At 66.5% G+C, this 20,490-nt stretch overlaps 2 protein-coding genes across 2 annotated transcripts in view; one reads left to right on the plus strand and one right to left on the minus strand.

Moving 5' to 3' along the window:
- KIF21B (kinesin family member 21B) overlaps window positions 1-10,888 on the plus strand; it is a 33,891-nt gene extending 23,003 nt beyond the window's left edge. The window contains 12 exon segments of the mRNA XM_059677717.1: window positions 632-837; window positions 933-1,007; window positions 1,397-1,510; window positions 3,012-3,050; window positions 4,918-5,054; window positions 5,526-5,706; window positions 6,006-6,170; window positions 6,404-6,521; window positions 7,443-7,499; window positions 7,501-7,614; window positions 8,339-8,538; window positions 9,730-10,888. Coding sequence (XP_059533700.1) covers window positions 632-837; window positions 933-1,007; window positions 1,397-1,510; window positions 3,012-3,050; window positions 4,918-5,054; window positions 5,526-5,706; window positions 6,006-6,170; window positions 6,404-6,521; window positions 7,443-7,499; window positions 7,501-7,614; window positions 8,339-8,538; window positions 9,730-9,784 — 1,461 coding nt within the window. The 3' untranslated portion in view covers window positions 9,785-10,888.
- Window positions 10,889-13,455: 2,567 nt separating this feature from the next.
- LOC132222639 (uncharacterized) lies at window positions 13,456-20,153 on the minus strand. The gene is made up of 8 exons (XM_059677833.1): window positions 19,289-20,153; window positions 18,951-19,065; window positions 17,374-17,568; window positions 17,105-17,281; window positions 16,086-16,323; window positions 15,093-15,416; window positions 14,332-14,391; window positions 13,456-13,826 (listed from the first exon to the last, which is right to left on the minus strand). The coding sequence occupies exons 1-8, from the start codon at window positions 19,633-19,635 to the stop codon at window positions 13,690-13,692; spliced, it is 1,593 nt and encodes a 530-aa protein (XP_059533816.1). The 5' UTR covers window positions 19,636-20,153; the 3' UTR covers window positions 13,456-13,689.
- Between the last annotated feature and the right edge of the window lie 337 nt (window positions 20,154-20,490).

The raw sequence follows: 20,490 nt of genomic DNA on the forward strand, positions 1-20,490 counted from the left end.
ACCTCCCTCTTACCCAGCCCAGACCCAAGTCAGCAACTCACCGAACAGATCCCTGGTTGTCGTACACGCAGCCCGTCGGCCACCAGCAGGGGCGGCAGTGAGGGCATTTGGGGACCAGGGAGGGTGCGGCCACGGGTAGGCCTGAACCAAGAAAAGGGATTTTTTTTTTAAAATTGATTTTTAGAGAGAGGAAGGGAGAGGGAGGGAGGGAGAGAGAGAGAGAAACATCAATGATGAGAGGGAATCATGAATCGGCTGCCTCCTGCACGCCCCCCACTGGGGATGGAGCCCGCCACCCGGGCCTGTGCCCTGAGCGGGAATCGAACCCTGACCTCCTGGTTCCTAGGTCGACGCTCAGCCCCTGAGCCCCGCCGGCCGGGCACGAACAGGCTTTCTTAAGAGAGACTTGTGCACAGGTCGGGGTACACGTTTGGGGTACACAGTCCACATGAGGGCAGACAATCCATGTCTGTTGCCTTGCATTTGCCAGAAGCCCTGAGAGACGGGCTCAGGGTGATGGCTGGTGCGTCCACCCCCCGGGGTTGCTCTGCCTCCGGCCCGTTCCCCACCGCCCGCCCCCCCCCCCATCCCCCCGTCACCCCGGTCACCCCGGCGGGCGCTTCCCTTCCAGGGCGAGCCCAAGCTGTCGGCCCAGATAAAGGCGGCGTCGGCCGAGTGCCTGGGGCCCCCGCTGGACAGCTCCACCAAGGACATCACCAAGTCCCTGGCCTCGCTGGCGGAGATCACGGAGGGCGGGGCGGGCTTCTCCGTGCGCGACCCCTACCCCCGCGACAAGGTCTCGCGCACCGTCAGCCTGCCCACCCGAGGCAGCACCTTGTAAGGCGGGCGGCGGCGGGGCGGGCGGGTGGTGGGGGGCGGGCAGGGGGCCGGCCCGCCGGGCTCTCCCGGACTCACTGGCCTCCCTCCTCCAGCCCCCGGCAGTCCCGAGCCGCCGACACGTCCCCTCTGACCCGGAGGAAGTCGTACGACCGCGGGCAGCCCGTCAGGTGAGAGCGGGTCCTGGGCTGGGCACCAGCGTGGCTGCCCATCGGGGCCTGGGCGGCGTGAGTGGCGGCGGCGTCTACGTCCTTCAGCCCCTTCTTTTATTTTTAATAGATTTTTATTGACTTCAGAGAGGAAGGGAGAGGGAGAGAGCGAGAGAGAGAAACATCCATGATGAGAAAGAATCAATGACCGGCTGCCTCCTGCACGCCCCACACTGGGAATCGAGCCCGCAGCCCGGGCCTGTGCCCTGACCGGGAATCGAACCGCGACCTCCTGGTTCCTAGGTCGATGCTGTAACCACCGGGAACCACCAGCCACATGTGTGTCTGAGGTCGGACGGAGTCAGAATGGGTCCGACACTGACATGCCGCTCTCTGTCCCCGCTGGGCAGGTCCACAGACGTGGGATTCACGCCGCCCTCGTCCCCGCCCACGCGGCCACGCAACGATCGCAACGTCTTCTCGCGTCTGACCAGCAATCAGAGCCAGGGCTCCGCGCTGGACAAGTAAGAGCCGGCGCTGGGCGGGCTCTTCGAGGGGAGGGAGCCCGCGGACTGGCCGTGGCCGTGGCCGTGGGTGTGGGCGTGGGCGTGGGCGTGGGTGTGGGCAGGGTTGGCACAGCTGGGCAGTCTCCAGACATTCTGTTCCGGCCCCACTCCTGGCATCTCTGTCTTTTCCGTCTTGACCGGGGACCTGTCTGTTCCCCGAGGGAGCTGGGACCTCGGGAGCGAGCTCGCAGGGACGGACGGGGCGCTCAGGCCCCCGCAGGCCCCCAGACGACCCCGAATCCTCCGTGGCTGGTGCCTGGATTCTCGGAAGCCCCTTCCTGCCGCCTCACCAGCCCCCTCCGCTCCCCAAACGCTCAGACGGCCCCGCGCACTGTCCCCTGTCACCTTCCCCTGTCCGGGTTGGTTCACCCCACGGTGCGCCCCCTGCTGGTGTGATGGGGGGTGACAGCCGTCCCATGTGGCACCTGCTTTCACCCCGAGGTTTCCCCTGAGCCACAGCTCCGCCGTGAGCACGGCCTGCCCGCCTCACAGGAGAGGAATGAGGTTCAGGCAGGCCCGCGGGCGTCCGCCTAGGAAGCGCACAGCCGACCGAGGGCCTGGGGCTGGGACCCAGCTGCCCGTGTCCCTAACGGGGGCTCTGCCCAGGGGCGGGGGGCCTGTGCTCCATGCGCTCCTCTTCACACTCCCTGCTGGCCCCGCCCTGGCCCCCACCAACCAGGGTCCCCTCCCAACCTGGTGCCCCCGGCCAGGTGCCCCCTCCCGCCCGCCTTCACAGTCTCTCGCCATCCCAGCCTGTGGGTCATCCAGACCTCGGTCCCATCCAGGGGTTGTCCAGACCTCAGTCTCATCCGGGGGTCACCCACACTTGGGTCCATCCAGGGGTCATCCAGACCTCGGTCTCATCCGGGGGTCGTCCAGACCTCAGTCCCATCCAGGGGTTGTCCAGACCTCAGTCCCATCCGGGGGTCGTCCAGACCTCAGTCCCATCCAGGGGTCATCCAGACCTCGGTCTCATCCGGGGGTCATCCAGACCCCAGTCCCATCCAGGGGTCACCCACACTTGGGTCCATCCAGGGGTCATCCAGACCTCAATCCCGTCCGGGGGTCCAGGTCCTGGGGCTCATGTGAGGTGCACAGCCAGCTCCAGGCAGTCCCCTCCCGGGTGGGAGGAGCAGGCAGACCCCAGCATTGCGAGGGGGCGGGGGCCCCCAGCTTGTGGATGGGACAGACAACAGCCCAGGAGCAGTCTCCCCAGAGTGTGGAGCCGGCGATCCCGCGTCGTCCTCGGGGGGGGCCCCCATCCTACCCTGTTAGCTGCGGGCCTCCCCAGCGCCCAGGCCAGCCCGCCCCCCTCCCCCGCCCTGCTGTCCCCCGGCGCCTCCCCCCTCTGCCTCTCTCCACTCCCCTCGCCGAGAATAACCGCCCCTGACCTGCTGCTCTGCGCCCTGTGTGTGCCCGCCCCGCCCCCCCTAATCCGGCTAACTTTCTGCCCTCCCAGGTCTGATGACAGCGACTCCTCTATGTCCGAGGTCCTGAGGTACACAGACGGCCGCGCCCTCCTCCCAGCCCTCTCGCTCACTCCTCTCTCTCTCTCTCTCTCTCTCTCTCTCTCTCTCTCTGCCCCTCCCGCCTGCACCCCTGTCCTCAGCATGCACCCCTCCTCTCCTGCCCCTGTTTCCTCCTCTCCTGGCGGCTGCCTGGCCTCTGACTGCCCCCATGACCGACCGGCTGGAGCTGGGGGCTCTCGCGGGGAGGGGTGTGCGGTCGCTTGTCACGGCCTGTCTTCTGCTCCCGTCACTTGGGCCGGGGGGGGGGGGGCGGGGGGGGGGCGGGGGGGAGCATGGGGCCTAGGGGGCGGGCCGGGTGGGTGTGGATGCCGTCCTCGGAAAGTCCGTGGGTCGCTCCGCCTGCGTCGGTGCCGCACACTTAGACCCCGGCTCTGCCCCCACCCCCATCTCCTGGCACAAGGACCAGGAGTGCCCGGGGGCGGGGGGCCCTCACAGCACCCACACACAGAGCGCGCGTCCCAGGCCCCCGGGGCCCTGAGCTGAGCTGAGAGCTCTCCCGCCAAGCCCTCGGCTAACCGCCCGCCGTGGCCGCACCCTGGGTGTTGGCCGTCCTGCCATGGCTCCCACCCGGGGCCCAGGCATCCCCCACAGGACACTACCAGCCCCTCGCGAGCAGGGTTAGCCCTTTCACCTGCTGCCCACAGCCCTCCCGGTCCTTCCCGGCCACAGCTGGGCCCCAGCGAGGGGAGAAGCGGGAGCCAGGATACGTGGGAGGCTGTTGTGCGCGCCCTTGACCGGCACTGGGCCTGTCGGACTCTTGTCGGACCCTTGTCGGACCCTTGTCTGACCGCACCCTCGGGTCTGGGCTGCCTGTGTCCCTGGGGCCATGAGCAGCCTGCGGGAGGGACCTGGGTCCTTTCATCCCGCCCTCGGCCACCACACCCCGTCGGTCGGCTCTGCGTTCTCTTTGGAGAAGAGCGAGGACATGTTTTCAGACCCGCACGCAAGCTGGCGGGGGCCCCGCACCCAGGGGTCCCTCGTTGAGAAATAAATTCTCCATCCCGTCCTGCAGGGGCTGGAGGAGGGTTCGAGGGGGCCCAGACCATCCTCCCCCAGCCAGAGCTGAGCTCAGGTCCCTGAAGGGGTTGAGCCCTTTGTCAGCGACCCTCACAGGTCCGGCCGTGCTGGTCCCGGGGCCGTGGGTGGGGTGTGCGCCTGTGGGAGTTCCCCTGCGTGGGAGACAGGCCCGGGTGGAGGGAAATGCTGGGAGGGGGTGCGGGGCGGCGACCTGGCCTCCCTGGGTCCCTGGAGGCAGCCTGGGGGAGTCGGGGGGTTGCAGGAGCCCCTCCGGCCCCTGGTCTCCGTCTGCCCAGCTGGCGTTGGTTTTTAAATCTATTTTCATTGATTCAGAGAGGAAGGGAGAGGGAGAGGGAGGTAGAAACATCAGTGATGAGAGAGGATCATGGATCGGCCGCCTCCTGCACGCCCCCCACTGGGGATCGAGCCCGCCACCCGGGCCTGTGCCCCGACCGGGAATCCAACCGTGACCTCCTGGTTCCTAGGTCGATGCTCAACCACTGAGCCACGCCGGCCGGTGGGCCTGGGCGCTTTTATGTCTCAGGATGCGGTCAGGCAGGCGTGGGTGGCAACTGGCCGAGGGCAGGGCTGCGCCTAGACAGGGACGAGACTCGCAGCCGAGCCACGGAAGGCAGGCCCCCCCCCCCCGAACCCCCCTCCCCCTGCCCGCACACCCTCTTCCCGGCTCAGGCTGCTGGCGGGGCCGGCGGCTCTGGAGCCCCCTCGGTCAGGCCCAGCTCCCTGCTCCACCCTGTCCCCCCTCAGCCGGCCGGGCGCGGGGTCCCCGGCTGACGGCGTCCTCTCTCCCTCTGTCCAAAGGGGGATCATCACTCCGGTCGGAGCAGCAAAGGGCGGGCGGACGGCCCCGCTGCAGTGCGTCTCCATGGCCGAGGGCCACACCAAGCCCATCCTCTGCCTGGACGCCACGGACGAGCTGCTCTTCACCGGCTCCAAAGGTGGGTGTCGCCCCGGCCGGTGTTGCTCAGTGGGTAGAGCGCCGGCCTGTGGACCACAGGGTCCCGGGTTCGATTCCCGTCGAGGGCACATGCCTGGGTTGCAGGCTCGATCCCCAGTAGGGGGTGGGCAGGCAGGAGGCAGCCGATCCATGATTCTCTCATCATTAAGGTTTCTCTCTCTCTCCCTCTCCCTTCCTCTCTGAAATCCATAAAAATGAATTTTTTATAAAAGATTTCTTTAGAAAAATAAATAAAAGTAGTTCTTAATAATAATAATAATAATAATGATGAGGCCAGCTCTTAGCAGTCAGGGCAGCGGGCACGGACGGCGTCGGGGGCCTGCCTGACGCCCGGGCCCCCCTTCTCTCTGAGTCGTCCCCACCCCAGGGACCTGGCGCCCAGCCCGGCCTGGGATTCGCTGTCCCTGGCGCTGACGCCTGCCCCTCCCCGCTCTCCCCGCCCCCACCCCAGACCGCAGCTGCAAGATGTGGAACCTGGTCACGGGGCAGGAGATCGCCGCCCTGAAGGGCCACCCCAACAACGTGGTCTCCATCAAGTACTGCAGCCACTCGGGGCTGGTCTTCTCCGTGTCCACCTCCTACATCAAGGTGTGGGACATCCGGGACTCGGCCAAATGCATCCGCACCCTCACGTAGGTGCCCCTCCCTAGGGGGGCGGGGGGGCAGGGGGTGCTGGCCGCCCGGGGGCCCTACGCAGGACAGCCTGGTCTGAGGGCCTGTCGTCCACCGAGGTGGAGTGGAGCAGAGTTCTGTGTGGGTCTCGGGGGAAGCGGCGGCTCCCCGTCCGTCAATCAAGGAGGGCTTCCTGGAGGCAGTGGCTTACGGGCCTGCTGGGAGGGAGGTGAGATGGGTCTGCTGGCCGGTGCAGATGGACCGGTTTCCTCTCTGACCTCGCCTCCCTTCCCTCCCTCCCTCCCTCCCTCCCGGGCAGGTCCTCGGGTCAGGTGATCTCGGGGGACGCCTGCGCGGCCACCTCCACGCGCGCCCTCACCAGCGCGCAGGGCGAGCACCAGATCAACCAGATCGCGCTCAGCCCCTCGGGCACCATGCTGTACGCCGCCTCGGGCAACGCCGTCCGCATCTGGGAGCTCAGCAGGTCCGGGGGGCCCTGGGGAGATGTGGGGGGACAGGCTGGGCACGGCCGAGGGAGGGCGCACAAGCCTCAGCTCGGGGTGACCCCCCCGCAAGGCCAGCTGGACCTCGGAGACCCCCGGGAATGGGCAGCTCCGGAGGGAGGAGAGGCCCCTGGCTGGGTGCATGCCTCCTGGGCCCACCCCCTCCCAGCCCAGGTCCCCCTGACCCCCCTGCCCCTCCCGGGCCCTCCCGCAGGTTCCAGCCCGTCGGCAAGCTGACCGGCCACATCGGGCCCGTGATGTGCCTGACGGTCACCCAGACGGCCAGCCAGCACGACCTGGTGGTGACCGGCTCCAAGGACCACTACGTGAAGGTGCCTGGGGCATTGCCGTGTCTCCCCCCAACCCCCGCTACCCCTCCCTCTGTGGCCTCGGGACACCCGTGGGAAGAATGCCCTTCCTGGGATGGTTAAACTATATCCACACTAGAGGCCCAGTGCACGGAATTCATGCACTCCGGGGGGGGGGTGTCCCTCAGCCTGGCCCGCACCCTCGCGGAGTCTGGGAGCCCTCGGGGGATGTTCCATGATGGCTTATGCCCGCTCCTTAGCACTGCCTGGCTCCTGGCTCAGCAGTGCTCCCCCCTGTGGGAGCGCACTGACCACCAGGGGCAGCTCCTGCATTGAGCATCTGCCCCCTGGTGGTCAGTGCGCGTCACAGCAACCGGTCGTTCTGCCATTCGGTCAATTTGCATATTAGCCTTTTATTATATAGGCTATTTTATTGATTTCAGAGGGAGAGGGAGAGAGAGAGAAACAGCAATGATGAGAGAGAATCATGGATCAGCTGCCTCCTGCACGCCCCCCTACTGGGGATGGAGCCCACAACCCAGGCATGTGCCCTGACTGGAATTGAACCCGGGACCCTGCAATCCGCAGGCTGATGCCCTATCCACTGAGCCACACCAGCCAGGGCCACCGTGATGTTTATAGCTCCCTCTCCCCTGCCTTCTTCTCTGAAATCAATAAAAATATGTTTTTAAAAAATAAAGAGAATTTTAGACGGAGGCACCCACCTTTCTCCGTAGCAGCTATGCTGAGCTGGGGGGTCCCCCTGCAGGAACTTAAGTCCGTCCCCCCACACCCCGCCCCTGGGAAGGGCCCCTCGCCTGCAGGGGCAGCTCCCGCACCCCTGGGCGGGGCTGCCACCGGGGGCCGGACCTCGGGGTCGCCGGCTCCTGGCCCGGGGCTGCACCCCAGTGGGCGGCTCTGGGCCAACCCCCCCTCCCCCCGCAGATGTTCGAGCTGGGGGAGTGCGTGGGGGGCACCATCGGGCCCACCCACAACTTCGAGCCCCCCGCACTATGATGGCATCGAGTGCCTGGCCATCCACGGGGACGTGCTGTTCAGCGGCTCCCGGGACAACGGCATCAAGAAGTGGGACCTGGAGCAGCAGGAGCTCATCCAGGTGCGGCCGGAGGATGGGAGGGGCTCCCCCAGCCCCAGCCAGAGCCCCCCCCCTCCCCCCCAACCCCCTGCACCTGCCCGCCTCCCCTCTCCTCCCCTAGCCCCGGCCAGAGCCCCCCCCACCCACCCAACCCCCTGCACCTGCCCGCCTCCCCTCTCCTCCCCTAGCCCCGGCCAGAGCCCCCCCTCCCCCCCAACCCCCTGCACCTGCCCGCCTCCCCTCTCCTCCCCTAGCCCCGGCCAGAGACTCCCCCTCCCACCCAACCCCCTGCACCTGCCCGCCTCCCCTCTCCTCCCCCAGCCCCGGCCAGAGCCCCCCACTTCCCCCCCAACCCCCTGCACATGACCGCCTCCCCTCTCCTCCCCCAGCTCCGGGCTTGACGGGGAAGCCCGGCCCTGTCCCCTCTCCCGGAGGATGGATTTCTATATATATATTTTAATTGATGTCAGAGAGGAAGGGAGAGGGTGAGAAACATCCATGGTGAGAGAGAATCATGGATCGGCTGCCTCCTGCACGCCCCCCACTGGGGATCGAGCCCACACCCCGGGCCTGTGCCCCGACCGGGATTCGAACTATGACCTCTCTGGGCCCGGAAGTTCCGGCTCAGCTGGGGCCCTGGCTCCTGGGGACCCGGGGGGGGGGGGGCCGCGGAGGGCAGCGGGGCAGGCGGCTGCCGGGTGCGGGTCCTGCCCCCGCGTCCCTCACCAGACCCCCCCTCCCCCAGCAAATCCCCAACGCGCACAAGGACTGGGTGTGCGCCCTGGCCTTCGTGCCCGGCCGGCCCATGCTGCTCAGCGCCTGCCGCGCCGGCCTCATCAAGGTCTGGAACGTGGACAACTTCACGCCCGTCGGCGAGATCAAGGGCCACGACAGCCCCATCAACGCCGCCTGCACCAACAGCAAGCACATCTTCACGGCCTCCAGGTGGGCGGGCGGGCGGTGGGTGGGGTCCCGGCGAGGGCCACGGGCTGGGAGGGGGTGCCGGCGGACCCCCAGGGCCCAGGGGCAGGGCAGCAGGCAGGCGCCAGCCCGGCCAGGCCTTGCCCACCATCCCCAGACCCTCCCACCCCCCGCCCCCGGCTGCCCTCACACCTGTCCAGGTATCTCCCATCACAGCGCAGCCCACCTGCCCGCCTGACCCAGCTCTGTCCGGTCCAGGGGGCACCCAGGCCGCGGGGGCGCTGCTCACAGAGGCCTCTTCTCTCCCTTCTGGGTCCGAACTTGACCTTGACCCTTCTCTCCCCTTCCCCTCCCGTCTTCTCGCTCCGCCTCTCTCCACCTCTCTCCCCCACAGTGACTGCCGGGTCAAGCTGTGGAATTACGTCCCCGGACTCACCCCCTGCCTTCCGCGCCGGGTGCTGGCCATAAAGGGCCGGGCCACCACCCTGCCCTGACCCCGCCTCCTCTCCCCTCCTCCCCCCTGTCTCCCCCTCTCTCCACTTCGATCTGAGCTGCTCTCCACGGTACGAGTCTGTTTTACTCCTCCTGGCTCCTTCCAGCCCCCCTCCTCCTGCCTCCCCCTCCTCCAGCCTCCCTCCTCTTCCAGCCTCCCTCCTCCTCCAGCCTCCCCCTCCTCCAGCCTCCCTCCTCCTCCAGCCTCCCTCCTCCAGCCTCCCCTCCTCCAGCCTCCCCCCTCCTCTAGCCTCCCCCCTCTTCCAGCCTCCCTCCTCCTCCAGCCTCCCCCCTCCTCCAGCCTCCCCCCTCCTCTAGCCTCCCCCCTCCTCCAGCCTCCCCCCTCCTCTAGCCTCCCCCCTCTTCCAGCCTCCCTCCTCCAGCCTCCCCCCTCCTCTAGCCTCCCCCCTCTTCCAGCCTCCCTCCTCCAGCCTCCTCCCTCCTCCAGCCCCCCCTCTGAGCATGAACAGTGAGTGGGACAGGCCCGGGCCAGGGGGCCAGGCAGTGGACGGCAGTGGGGGCCCGTCCAGGGCCGGACGGAACCCACCAGCAGCGGGAAAAACTCACGATCAGGAAAAGCAGGCCCCTCCCCTGCCCAGCACCCTCCGCCCTGGGCCTCACAGCGCCCGCCCCTGGGCCCGGCCGCGTCTGGGGCATGGGGGGCACCCGGGCCTGGCCGGCCGGGCCCCGCCCAAGCTGACCGGCCGCTCGCTGTCCCCGCAGTGACCTGACGGTGAAGTTCTGGAGCCTGCGGCGGTTACCCCGGGGCCCACCCTAGGGCTGAGGCCGGAGGACACCCCACTCCTCGGCCCCCACAGCCTGGAAGGCGTGGAGGGGACACCGGGGCTGATGGGGCCAGCGGCCTGGGTGTGAACCGTGGCTGCGGCCCCTCCCTGCTCTCCTCCCCCCCTCGGCCTCCGGATGATGGACATGACCCCTGTCTCCCCCACCCCCTGCCTCTTGGGGGGAGAGGGAGGTGGGGGGACATTTAAGCTGTGACGCCCACGGGCATTCCCCCTCTTGTCTCTCTCCTTGGCCAAGCAGCCCCCCACCCCACCCCACCCCCATCCAAGCCTCTGGACACTGCTCCTGCCTCTGAGCCCAAACCACAGACCTCAGGTAACCACGGAAACAGGGGTGGGCGGCTGGCCCTGCCGCTGAACTCAGCCCCTTGGCACCGCTCCCGGCCGCCCCGGCGATGCTCGGGGTCCCTCTCTGATGGCGATTCTCGGGGTCCCTCTCTGACGGGGCCCGGGCGGGGCTGCTGCAAAGACTCCTCCGGCCGACGGGCAGCCCTCCCTCCATTATTTATTTTTATTGACGCCTCCTGGACTTGAAGTTTCTTCCTTGCGGCTGTCCCTCTGCTTTTGGGGGCCAGGAACCCCACTGGGGACCCACCCCACCGGCCCTCGGGGCCACCCCGTCTCTTGACTGCAGCTCAGGCTGCCCCCACGCTGCCCCGGGGCCACCCTGGTGACCCGACCCCCGGCCGCCTGGTGCCCCAGTGCCTTCTCATCCGTCCGGGCCCGGCACCGCACTGGGCACCCTGACACCAGCCTCCTGTGTCTTCTCACTCGGGGGGTGTCATGCCCACGCCCCCAGAAGGCGGGGTGCCCCACCCCCAGCCCAGGGCCCCGTGGAGCCATGTGGGAAGCAGCTCGGATGCCGCCCCCCCATCCGTGACCCCCTGGTTCCTAGGTCGTCGCTCAACCACTGAGCCACGCAGGCTGGGCAGGGAGGCAGTCTTAGCTGTGAACGGAACGCACCTGCTGAGGCCTGTCCCTGCCTGTTCCCACCTGTTCCCACCTCTTTCCATCTGTTCCCACCTGTTCCCACCTATTCCCACCTGTCCCCACCTCTTCCCACCTCTTCCCACCTCTTCCCACCTCTTCCCACCTGTCCCCCGCTCTGCTGGGGCCGCCCAGCCGAGAACACAGTCCTGCCGTGCGTGGCCAGCTGGATGGGCGCATGAACTCTCCCTCGTGCAGACAGACGCGCCCTTGCCGACCGGCGGGACCGTCTGCCTTCCACGCTGGAGACCCCTCTCCCGGCCCTCAAGGGGCATCCCCGGCCCCCCACCTCCACAGAGAGCTCCCCCCGTAGGAAGACTCGCATGCATGATGTTCACACCGTGATGAAGAGCCTCCGAGAGAGACTGCTGTCCTTGGCGGGCGGGGGGCGGGGGCCGGCCCGGGCGACCGCGCTGTGGCTGCCGGCGTCTCGCACGCGGGTGACCGTCTGGGGTGACCTGAGGCCTCACGGTGCTCGGTCCGCTACCTCACCTCACGGCGCCAGCTCCGCCGTCCTGGCAACACTTGAAGTCCCTCTGAGCTCCCCCAGCTCCGGCCTCTCCGCCCGCGCCCCGGCGAGGCCAGGGGCACAGGTGGGGGCGGGCCCCCCGCCTCCTCGCACACGCATCCCGCGCGTCGGAAGCACAGATGGGTGTGGTTTGAGCACAATGGCCGCAGCCGTGCACACGGGGCCTGGAGGCTCTGGGGGGCCGCCCCCGCTCAGACCAGGCCTCGCCCGGGGCTCAGCCCGATTTGGGGCGACCGTCTTCTTCCTCTTCTGTACCCACTCCTGCCCGCCACCCCACCCCCCGCAAGGACCTGAGGCCAGGCCACGTGGGGTGCCGTGGGCCCGGGAGCAAGCACCCTGTCTGGACCCCGCACCCCAAATCCTTCCATGCGGAGTCCCTATGAGTCCGGACCCACATCCCTTGACCCCTGTGAGTGCTTTTTTAATTTCCATTTCAGAGGAAGGGAGAGGGAGAGAGAGAAACATCCATGATGAGAGAGAACCATGGACCGGCTGCCTCCTGCACGCCCCACACTGGGGATTGAGCCCACCACCCAGGCCTGTGCCCTGACCGGGAATCGAACCCTGACCTCCTGGTTCATAAGTCGATGCTCAATCACTGAGCCACACCGGCCGGGCCCTTGGCAAGCTCCTGGGGGGGGGGGGGGAAGCGGGGGGGGGGACGGTGTCCCTCCTGCTGCCCCGGGGCCTCCTCGGCTCCTCCGTCCTGGGCCCAGCCGTTCGCAGTATTAACCTCTCGGTGTTGGTCTCAGTGGAGTGACTCCCCTTGGCTGCCGGAGTCCCCCAGGTCGGCCGCTGGCCTTGGCTCCGGAGGCTGCCCGAGCAGGAGGCAGGGGCAGAGGCTGGGACCCCCACCCTCACGGCAGCTGCAGCCCAGCCGCCTGCCGCCCTCTGGGGCCTGGGGCTGGGGCCTGGAAGGCAGGAAAGAGCTGAACAGCTGCGGCCGCACTTTCTCACGCTGGCCGCTTGGCAGCTGCTGGGCCATGGGGATGCCCAGCTCCATCAGAGGCCGCCCCGGGCTCCCGTGCGGTCTGGGTAGGGTGCGGGCACCACCCCTCCAGCTGCCTGTGCCTTCAAGCGCCGAGCTCCCTCCCAGGGGGCACCCCAAACCGGGGCCTTCGCCCCCCCTTGCCATCCCCAACTGGGAGCTGCGGGTCATACTCTTAGCTCAGCCAGGCCCCCCCGAGCCTTGCCCCCTCTCCTGGCTCCCAGATCCTGCGCTCCCCGCCCTCCCATGGGCGAGGAAAGTTCTCTCTCTTCCATGGCATCTTCGTTCTACCCCCACCCCTGACCCCTCCGCAGCACTCAGATGAGCCCAATCCCACCCGACCACGCCCCAGGCCAGTCCTGAGGTCCTGGCACAGGAGTGGAACCTGCCCCACGAAGAAGAGCCAAAGGGTCAGAGAGGACCCCTGCAGCGAACCGGCCCGGCCCCGCCCACCAGCTCTTCTCTCCCCGCCACCCCTGCCCTGCCCCGGCCCCCGGCAGGGCTCCCTGGGCTCGAGCTCCTGCCCGCGTGGCCAGCACAAGGTGGATGTACGGTTTGTACCTCCGCCCGCGACTGTATATAGTGTACGGAAGTTATTTAAGCCTCCCGCCCGCTGTACAGTTCTGTTCCCAGACCGATGTGTGTGCTCTCGGAAGTTGTCATAATAAAACCGGAATGACCAGGGCTGTGGGGGTGTGGTTCCTGGGGGCCCTTCTCAGGTGGGGGGCGGGGGGGGAGTTACGTGCTCACAATGCCCGTTAATCAACCCCTCTCCGGCCTAAACCAGGAGCCCCGCCCAGAACCCCCAGCTCGGCTTGCAGCCTCAGCTCCCAGGACAGGGCAGGCAGACGTTCCCAAGAACCTCCGGCTCTGGCCTCAGGGCCCCTGGTGGAGCGGGAGAGGGCGGAGGGGTGGCTGGGAAAGCCTGGGCCCCGGGGACCGCTGCTAAGGGGTGGCCGGCCCACCCACCGGGCACGGACTCACCTGGAAAGGCCAGGAGACCTGCCCCACAGCAGCCCCTCCTTGTTGTTAATCCTGAGGGTATTTTTCATTGATTTTTAGAGAGAGTGGAAGGAGGGGGGGGGGGGGGAGAGAAACATCGATGTGAGAGACACAGGGATTGGTTGCCTCCCACACCCATCAAGCCTGCCACCCAGGTCCGTGCCCTTGACCAGAATCGAACCCGGGACCCTTCAGTCCTTTGGGCCGGCGCTCTATCCACTGAGCCACACCGGCCAGGGCAGAAGTTCCTCCTTTTATTGCGAAGGTGGCGCAGGTCAGGCCTCCACCTCCAGCCCAGGGCTCAGGAGCCGCCCGCTCTGGGCCGCCACCCGAGGGCGCGGCGTCCGTCCGTCTGTCCGTCCGGAGTGGCTCCCTCAGCATCTCCGCCGGCAGCAGAGCCAGGAGGTCCGGGTTCGGGCCGGCCGGCTCTTGCTGGCTTCCAGGACGTGCAGGGTCTGCGTGGCGAGGCAGCTGACCGAGGGGTCGGCGTCTTCGCTCATGGACCTCAGGGCTGGAACAGAGTGCGGGGGCGCCCGGCCGTGCGGCTCAGGGGTCGAACCAGGAGGTCAGGGCTCCAACCCAGGTCGCAGGCCCGATCCCCAGTGCGGGGCGTGCAGGAGGCAGCCGACCCAGGATTCTCTCTCATCGTGGATGTCTCTCTCTCTCTCTCTCCCTTCCTTTCTGAAATCGATAAAAATATATTATTTAAAAAAACAAATGAAACGCCGGGTGCTTGGCCCAGAGACGCTGTGGGCCGGGCGGGGGGCCGGGCCTTGGGAGCGGAAAGGGGCCCCCAGGGAGGCTGTGCACAGAAACGGGGGTGGGGGTGCTGGTGGCGTTGCAATATGAGCCTCAGTTCCTCTGGGGGCCACAGGCTCGGGGGCGGGGTCAGTGAGTGGACATGGGGAGGGGGGCAGGAGGGCCCCGACCAGCACCCCAAACCTCAGCGCCTTGGGGATGAGCCCCTCTCGTCCCTCCTGTCTGGGGGTGACTCCGGGAGCCCCCCTGCCACTCACCTGTGCAGGCCTCCTCGATGTCAGCGGCCGGGGCCACCTCCAGGCTCTGGATGACCTGGCCTGCGGGGCACACGGCACCTCAGGGCCCCCCGAGGGCGGGGGAGGGGCCTGGCTGCACCTGCTCGGCCCCTCCCCCACCCCGCCCCTGGTCCGTCTCTCCCCCCCCCAAACTGGACATGGCCAGCCTCCCGTTCGGACTTTTCCCAGGAGGTTGAAATGACGTCCCTGCTTCTCCGAAGGGCGGGGGGACGGACAGGGGACCCCTGTGCTCCCACCGGGCTCTGAGTGTCCCACAGAGCACCCCAGCCCTGACACCCCCAGCCCTGACACCCCAACCCTGACACCCCCAGCCCTAATACCCCCAGCCCTGACACCCCCAGCCCTGACACCCCAACCCTGACACCCCAACCCTGACACCCCCAGCCCTGACACCCCCAGCCCTGACACCCCCAGCCCTAACACCCCCAGCCCTGACACCCCAACCTTGACACCCCCAGCCCTGACACCCCAACCCTGACACCCCCAGCCCTGACACCCCCAGCCCTGACACCCCCAGCCCTGACACTCGCACCTGGGAGCTCGGCTGGCCCGGCCTCCTGGGACCTGCCTCCCAGGGCGAGGCCTGTTCTGCCCCAGGAAGGAGCTTCCCAGAGCAGACAGTCCTCCCGCCCCCCAGACCCTGCGTCCCGGGCCGGGCCGTCGGTGGGGGTGACGGGGGGACCCCGGGACAGGACACCCTGGCTGGGAGCAGAGGGGCCCACCTGTGAACCACACGGCGGCCTGGCGGACGGGGGCCTGCGGGCTCCGGAGCAGGGACAGGCTCTGCGTCAGCAGCCACAGGCCGCGGCCGGCCTCCCGCTCCAGCTGGGGGACAGGCTCCGGGTCAGGGCGGACCCGGCGTGGCAGAGAGACCACCCGGCCTGGGTCCCCGCCCCGGGGGCCGCCGCTCACCAGGGCTCTGAGGATCGTCCACAGGTCCCTGTCTGCAAACACGGCGCGGAGCCGCCACCAGCCCAGGATGGAGGCCGTGCGGCAGAGGGCGAGCCGGCAGACCTGGTGGAGGGCGGCCAGAGCAGGGAGCAGGGCTGGGAGGGGGCCAGGAGAGAGGCTGGGAGGGGGCCGGGAGGGGGCTGGGAGAGAGGCTGGGAGGGGGCCGGGAGGGGGGCCGGGAGGGGGCTGGGAGAGAGGCTGGGAGGGGGCCGGGAGGGGGGCTGGGAGGGGGCCGGGAGGGGGGCTGGGAGGGGGCTGGGAGGGGGGTCGGGAGGGGGGCTGGGAGGGGGCCGAGAGGGGGGCCGGGAGGGGGCTGAGAGAGAGGCTGGGAGGGGGCTGGGAGGGGGCCGGGAGGGGGGCTGGGAGGGGGCCAGGAGGGGGGCCGGGAGGGGGGCTGGGAGGGGGCCGGGAGGGGGGTCGGGAGGGGGGCTGGGAGGGGGCCGAGAGGGGGGGCCGGGAGGGGGGCTGGGAGGGGGCCAGGAGGGGGGCCGGGAGGGGGGCTGGGAGGGGGGCTGGGAGCGGGGCTGGGAGCGGGGCTGGGAGGGGGCAGAGGGGCGCGCAGAGGGCAAAGGGTTGGGAGAAGGGCGGTATCTCCAGGCAGTTTTCCCGCTAGCCGGGGGTTTACTTTTTTAAAAAATAAATATATATTTTTACTGATTTTACAGAGAGGAAGGGAGAGGGAGAGAGAAGCATGGATGAGAGAGAGACATCCATCAGCTGCCTCCCGCACACCCCCTGCTGGGCATCGAGCCTGCGACCCGGGCCTGTGCCCGTGATGGGAATGGAAGCCCCTTCCCGAGCGCTCCCCGCTCCCAGTCCCTGCGGAACCGGCCTGGCGCTCACCTGGGCCACGCGGGCGTCCCTGTCCGCCAGGTGCACCACCAGGAGGACCAGTGAGCTGAGCACCTGGTGCTTCAGGGGGGACGCGAGGAATGACCTCTTGACCTTGGCTAGGACCATCCCGTAGATCTCAAAGGCCTTCAGGCGCAGGGGCTCCGACTCCTGAGCGAAGGGACACCCTCCGCCTCCGTCCGCTGGCCCGTCACCGGGGATCGGCCCCCGGATCTCACGCCCTGACCGCATGCCCCCCAGGCCCCTCCATGCCCCACCGACACTGCCCCCTTCTCCCCCTTATAATCCTTATTTGAGAGGACATGAGCCACCGGCTGGTGTGGCTCAGGGGTTGAGCATCGACTTATGAACCAGGAGGTCAGGGATCGGTTCCCGGTCAGGGCACAGGCCCGGGCTGCATGCACATGCTCATACCCAGTGCGGGGCGTGCAGGAGGCAGCCGGTCCACGGTTCTCTCTCATCACGGATGTCTCTCTCTCTCTCTCTCTCTCCCTTCCTCTCTGAGATCAATAAAAATCTATTTTAGAAAAAAAAGAGCCCTAGCTGGTTTGGCTCAGTGGATAGAGCGTCGGCCTGCGGACTGAAGGGTCCCAGGTTCGATTCCGGTCGAGGGCATGTCCCTTGGTTGCGGGCACATCCCCAGTCGGGGGTGTGCAGGAGGCGGCTGATCGATGTTTCTCTCTCATCAATGTTTCTCACTTTCTATCCCTCTCCCTTCCTCTCTGTAAAAAAAATCAATAAAATATATTTTTTTTAAAAAAGAAGAAGAAGAAAAAGAAAGGGAGGACAAAAGCCATCGGCCCCCGGCATCCAGGCCAAGCCAGCAGGGCCTTCCAGATCATTCCTCCCAACTCCCCCGCCCTCCCCCCACCCCCATCTCCCCAGGCGCCTGGAGCTGGGCCATGAGCCGTGGGGTGAGGGGGGGCCCTACCGCCTCAAAGAAGGGCCCGAGCGTGAAGGCCAGCTGCACCAGGAAGGAGGGGAGCTTCTGCCAGGTGAGGTGCTCCACCAGGCACCCCAGCACCAGGAAGGCCTGGGTGACGACCTCGCCGTCCTCCGAGTGGCAGCAGTTGAGCACGTAGGGCTGCAGGAGGCCCAGCTGCCTGGTCTGCGGAGGGACAGTCCAGGGATTCCTCCCCGCCCGCGGGTCAGGGCCGCGGTCACCGGGGGGGGGGGGGGCAGGGGCGGGGGGGGCCAGGCTCTCATCCTGGCACCGACTGGGCGGCGGCCGGAGGGAGCCGCCCGCCGCCTCACCATGTTTCCGTGCAGCGCGAAGGTCTCAGCCACCCGCAGCAGGAGCTTTACCGTGGCCGGCTCCTCGCACTGGAACCAGCCGGCCAGGACGCGGGTGGTGGCGTCGTCCACGGAGGCCACCACCTCCCGGCACCGGAGCAGCTGGCGAAGGAGACGAGAGGGACGGAGACCGTGGGCATGGAGGGGCGGCGTGGACTCTGGGGTCCTGGCTGGGCGTGAGGACAGACCTGTGCCGAGGGATGTGGGGGGGCCGGCGAGAGGCCGCGCTCAGGGAAGGGAACTCCGTACCCTGTCTCTCGGGGGCCCTTGGTTTATTTGACAAGTTTGCCTCGGGCATCTGTGACACCCACCGGGAGCTGGAGGGGTGAAGGCACTCAGAGATGGTGGGTAGGTAGATGGGTGAGAGAGAGACAGACATAGACGATCAATTGACGGATCTATAGTTGATAGCGATAGGCGATGTTGGTAACCTATATATATAAAAGCCTAAGTGCCTGACGGACCAACCAGCCAGTAGCTATGACACACAGCGACCACCAGGGGGGCAGGCGCTCAACGCAGGAGCTGCCAAGCTGTGGTCCCTTGGCAGTGGTGGTTCTCAGGTGACGCAGCCGGAACCAGAGAGGAGGGAGCCTGATTCTGGGGTGCGTCACCCGAGAACCACCCTTTCGCAATCTGGGACCCCTCGGGGGATGTCGGAGAGCCGGTTTCAGCCCGATCCCCGCAGGCCAGGCCTAGGGACCCCACCGGTGCACCAATCCGTGCACTGGGCCTCTAGTGGATAGATATAGGTGATAGACAGATGAGAGATTAGATAGATAGATAGATGATAGATAGAGATAGATAGATAGATAGATAGATGGGTAGATATAGATAAATGATAGATACAGATAGATGATAGATAGAGATAAAATAGATTTTTATTTATTTCAGAGAGGGAGAGAGAGATACATGGATGGGTAGCTAAAGATTATAGATGATAGATAGATAGATAGATAGATAGATAGATAGATAGATAGATGATAGATAGAGATAGATAGATAGATAGATAGATAGATAGATAGATAGATAGATAGATAGACAGACAGATAGATAGATAGGGACCTAGAGATACCAATCTGTCTGTGTGTGACCATGTGAGCCTGGGGAAACTATGGCAGGACATGGCTTTGGTTGCGTGCCTGCGAGATACCCGGGAGCCGTGGAGAAGGGGCGCAAGACCGATGTCATAGGAGGGAGAAGGCTAAAGTGGGAAATGTTCTTAAAGGGACAACAAAAAAGATCGCGGCATGCGTGACTTCGTGTGTCTATCTGCCTACGTCTACACATGTCCATGCGGTCTCTGAAATGCAATTAAAAAGACGAAAGCTAACCAGACACGTTCAGACCGGCAGCACCGGCTTCCGGGCCCACCCACGCCGGGGGGCGCGGCCCGCGTTCCGACGTGTGGCCCCCGGGGCGGAGGCACTGTTCCCACCGGACGCCTCTGATGGGCATCTTTGATTGACAGCTGGAAGACCCACCTCCGCCAGGAGCACGAAGGCCGTGAGGTGGTCCCTGTACTCCTGCTCGCGGAGCATCTGGATGATGAGGCTGAACACCGGGCAGTTGTGCCAACAGTCCCTGGTCGCCATGGCCCTGGGGTGGGGGGCGGGGGTCAGGCCTGGCCACAGGGGCACCCCCGGGAGGGCCCGGGGCCAGGGACACAGCCCAGGCTTAGCAGGGGCAAACAAGAGGCACCCACGGGAGGGCCTGGGGCAGAGGCAGCCCGGGCTTAGGAGGGGGCACCCAGGGGGAGCCTGGGCAGGCACACAGGGCCACTCCTGGGAGGGCCCGGGGCAGGCACGCAGCACGGGCTCACCTGGCCAGCACGGCGACGCCCTCGTAGTGCCTCTCGGGGCTGGTGAGCAGCTCCCAGCCCTCCTGGGTCTGCACATACGACACGTAGTCCCCGTACCCCGTGCTCCACATCAGGGTCTTCAGGGCCTCGACGGTGGAGCTGGGGAGGGACCGAGAGCAGACAGGGGGGCACCCACCCCTCAGCTCCCCTCCCCCGCCTGCCCACTGGAAACCCCCTGAGATCTGCTGGGGGTGGGGCAGCCCTTGGAGACCAGGCTGCCGTCTCACACGAGGACGAGGCCCGAGGGGAGGCAGGGAGGCAGCAGGGGGCAGGGCCTGAGGCTGGGGCTGTGGGCTCAGGGGTGGCATCACTGTGCAATCACACGTGGGCACAGAATCTCAGCCTCGGCCCAGTAGCCAGAACTAACGTCTTCTAAGACGTCCACTGAGCCCAGCTGGCATGGCTCGGTAGTTGAACATCGGCCTGCGGACCGAAAGGTCCCGGGTTCGATTCCGGTCCAGGGCACGTACCTCGGTTGCAGGCTCCTCCCCGGCCCGGGCCCCGGTCCGGGCGCCTGCAGGAGGCAACCCATCGATGTGTTTCTCTCACATCGATATTTCTCTCTGTCTTTCCCTCTCTCTTCCCCTCCCTCTAAAAATCAATGGGAAAAATATCCTCAAGTGAGGATTTAACAACTAAATTTAAAAAAAATATATTAAAAGTCCACTGAGCCCAGCCAGCGTGGCTCAGTGGTTGAGCATCAACCTATGAACCAGGAGGTCAGGGTTCGATTCCTGGTCAGGGCACACGCCCGGGTTGCGGGCTTGATCCCCAGTGTGGGGTGTGCAGGAGGCAGCCAATCCATGATTCCCTCTGATCATGGATGTTTTTCTCTCTCTCTCTTCCTCTCCCTTCCTCTCCGAAATCAATAAAACATAAAAAAAAAAAAATTAGCTGAAACCGGTGTGGCTCAGTGGCTAGAGCGTCGGCCTGCGGACTGAAGGGTCCCAGGTTCGATTCCGGTCAAGGGCATGTACCTTGGTTGCGGGCACATCCCCAGTAGGGAGTGTGCAGGAGGCGGCTGATCGATGTTTCCCTCTCATCGATGTTTCTAACTCTCTATCCCTCTCCCTTCCTCTCTGTAAAAAATCAATAAAATATATTTTTTTTAAAAAATTAAAAGACCACTGAAACGTGTTACAGTGGAGTGTGGGGAACCGCGT

This window comes from Myotis daubentonii, chromosome 20 (assembly GCF_963259705.1).
Source record: "Myotis daubentonii chromosome 20, mMyoDau2.1, whole genome shotgun sequence".
Classification (NCBI taxonomy): Eukaryota; Metazoa; Chordata; class Mammalia; order Chiroptera; family Vespertilionidae; genus Myotis; species Myotis daubentonii.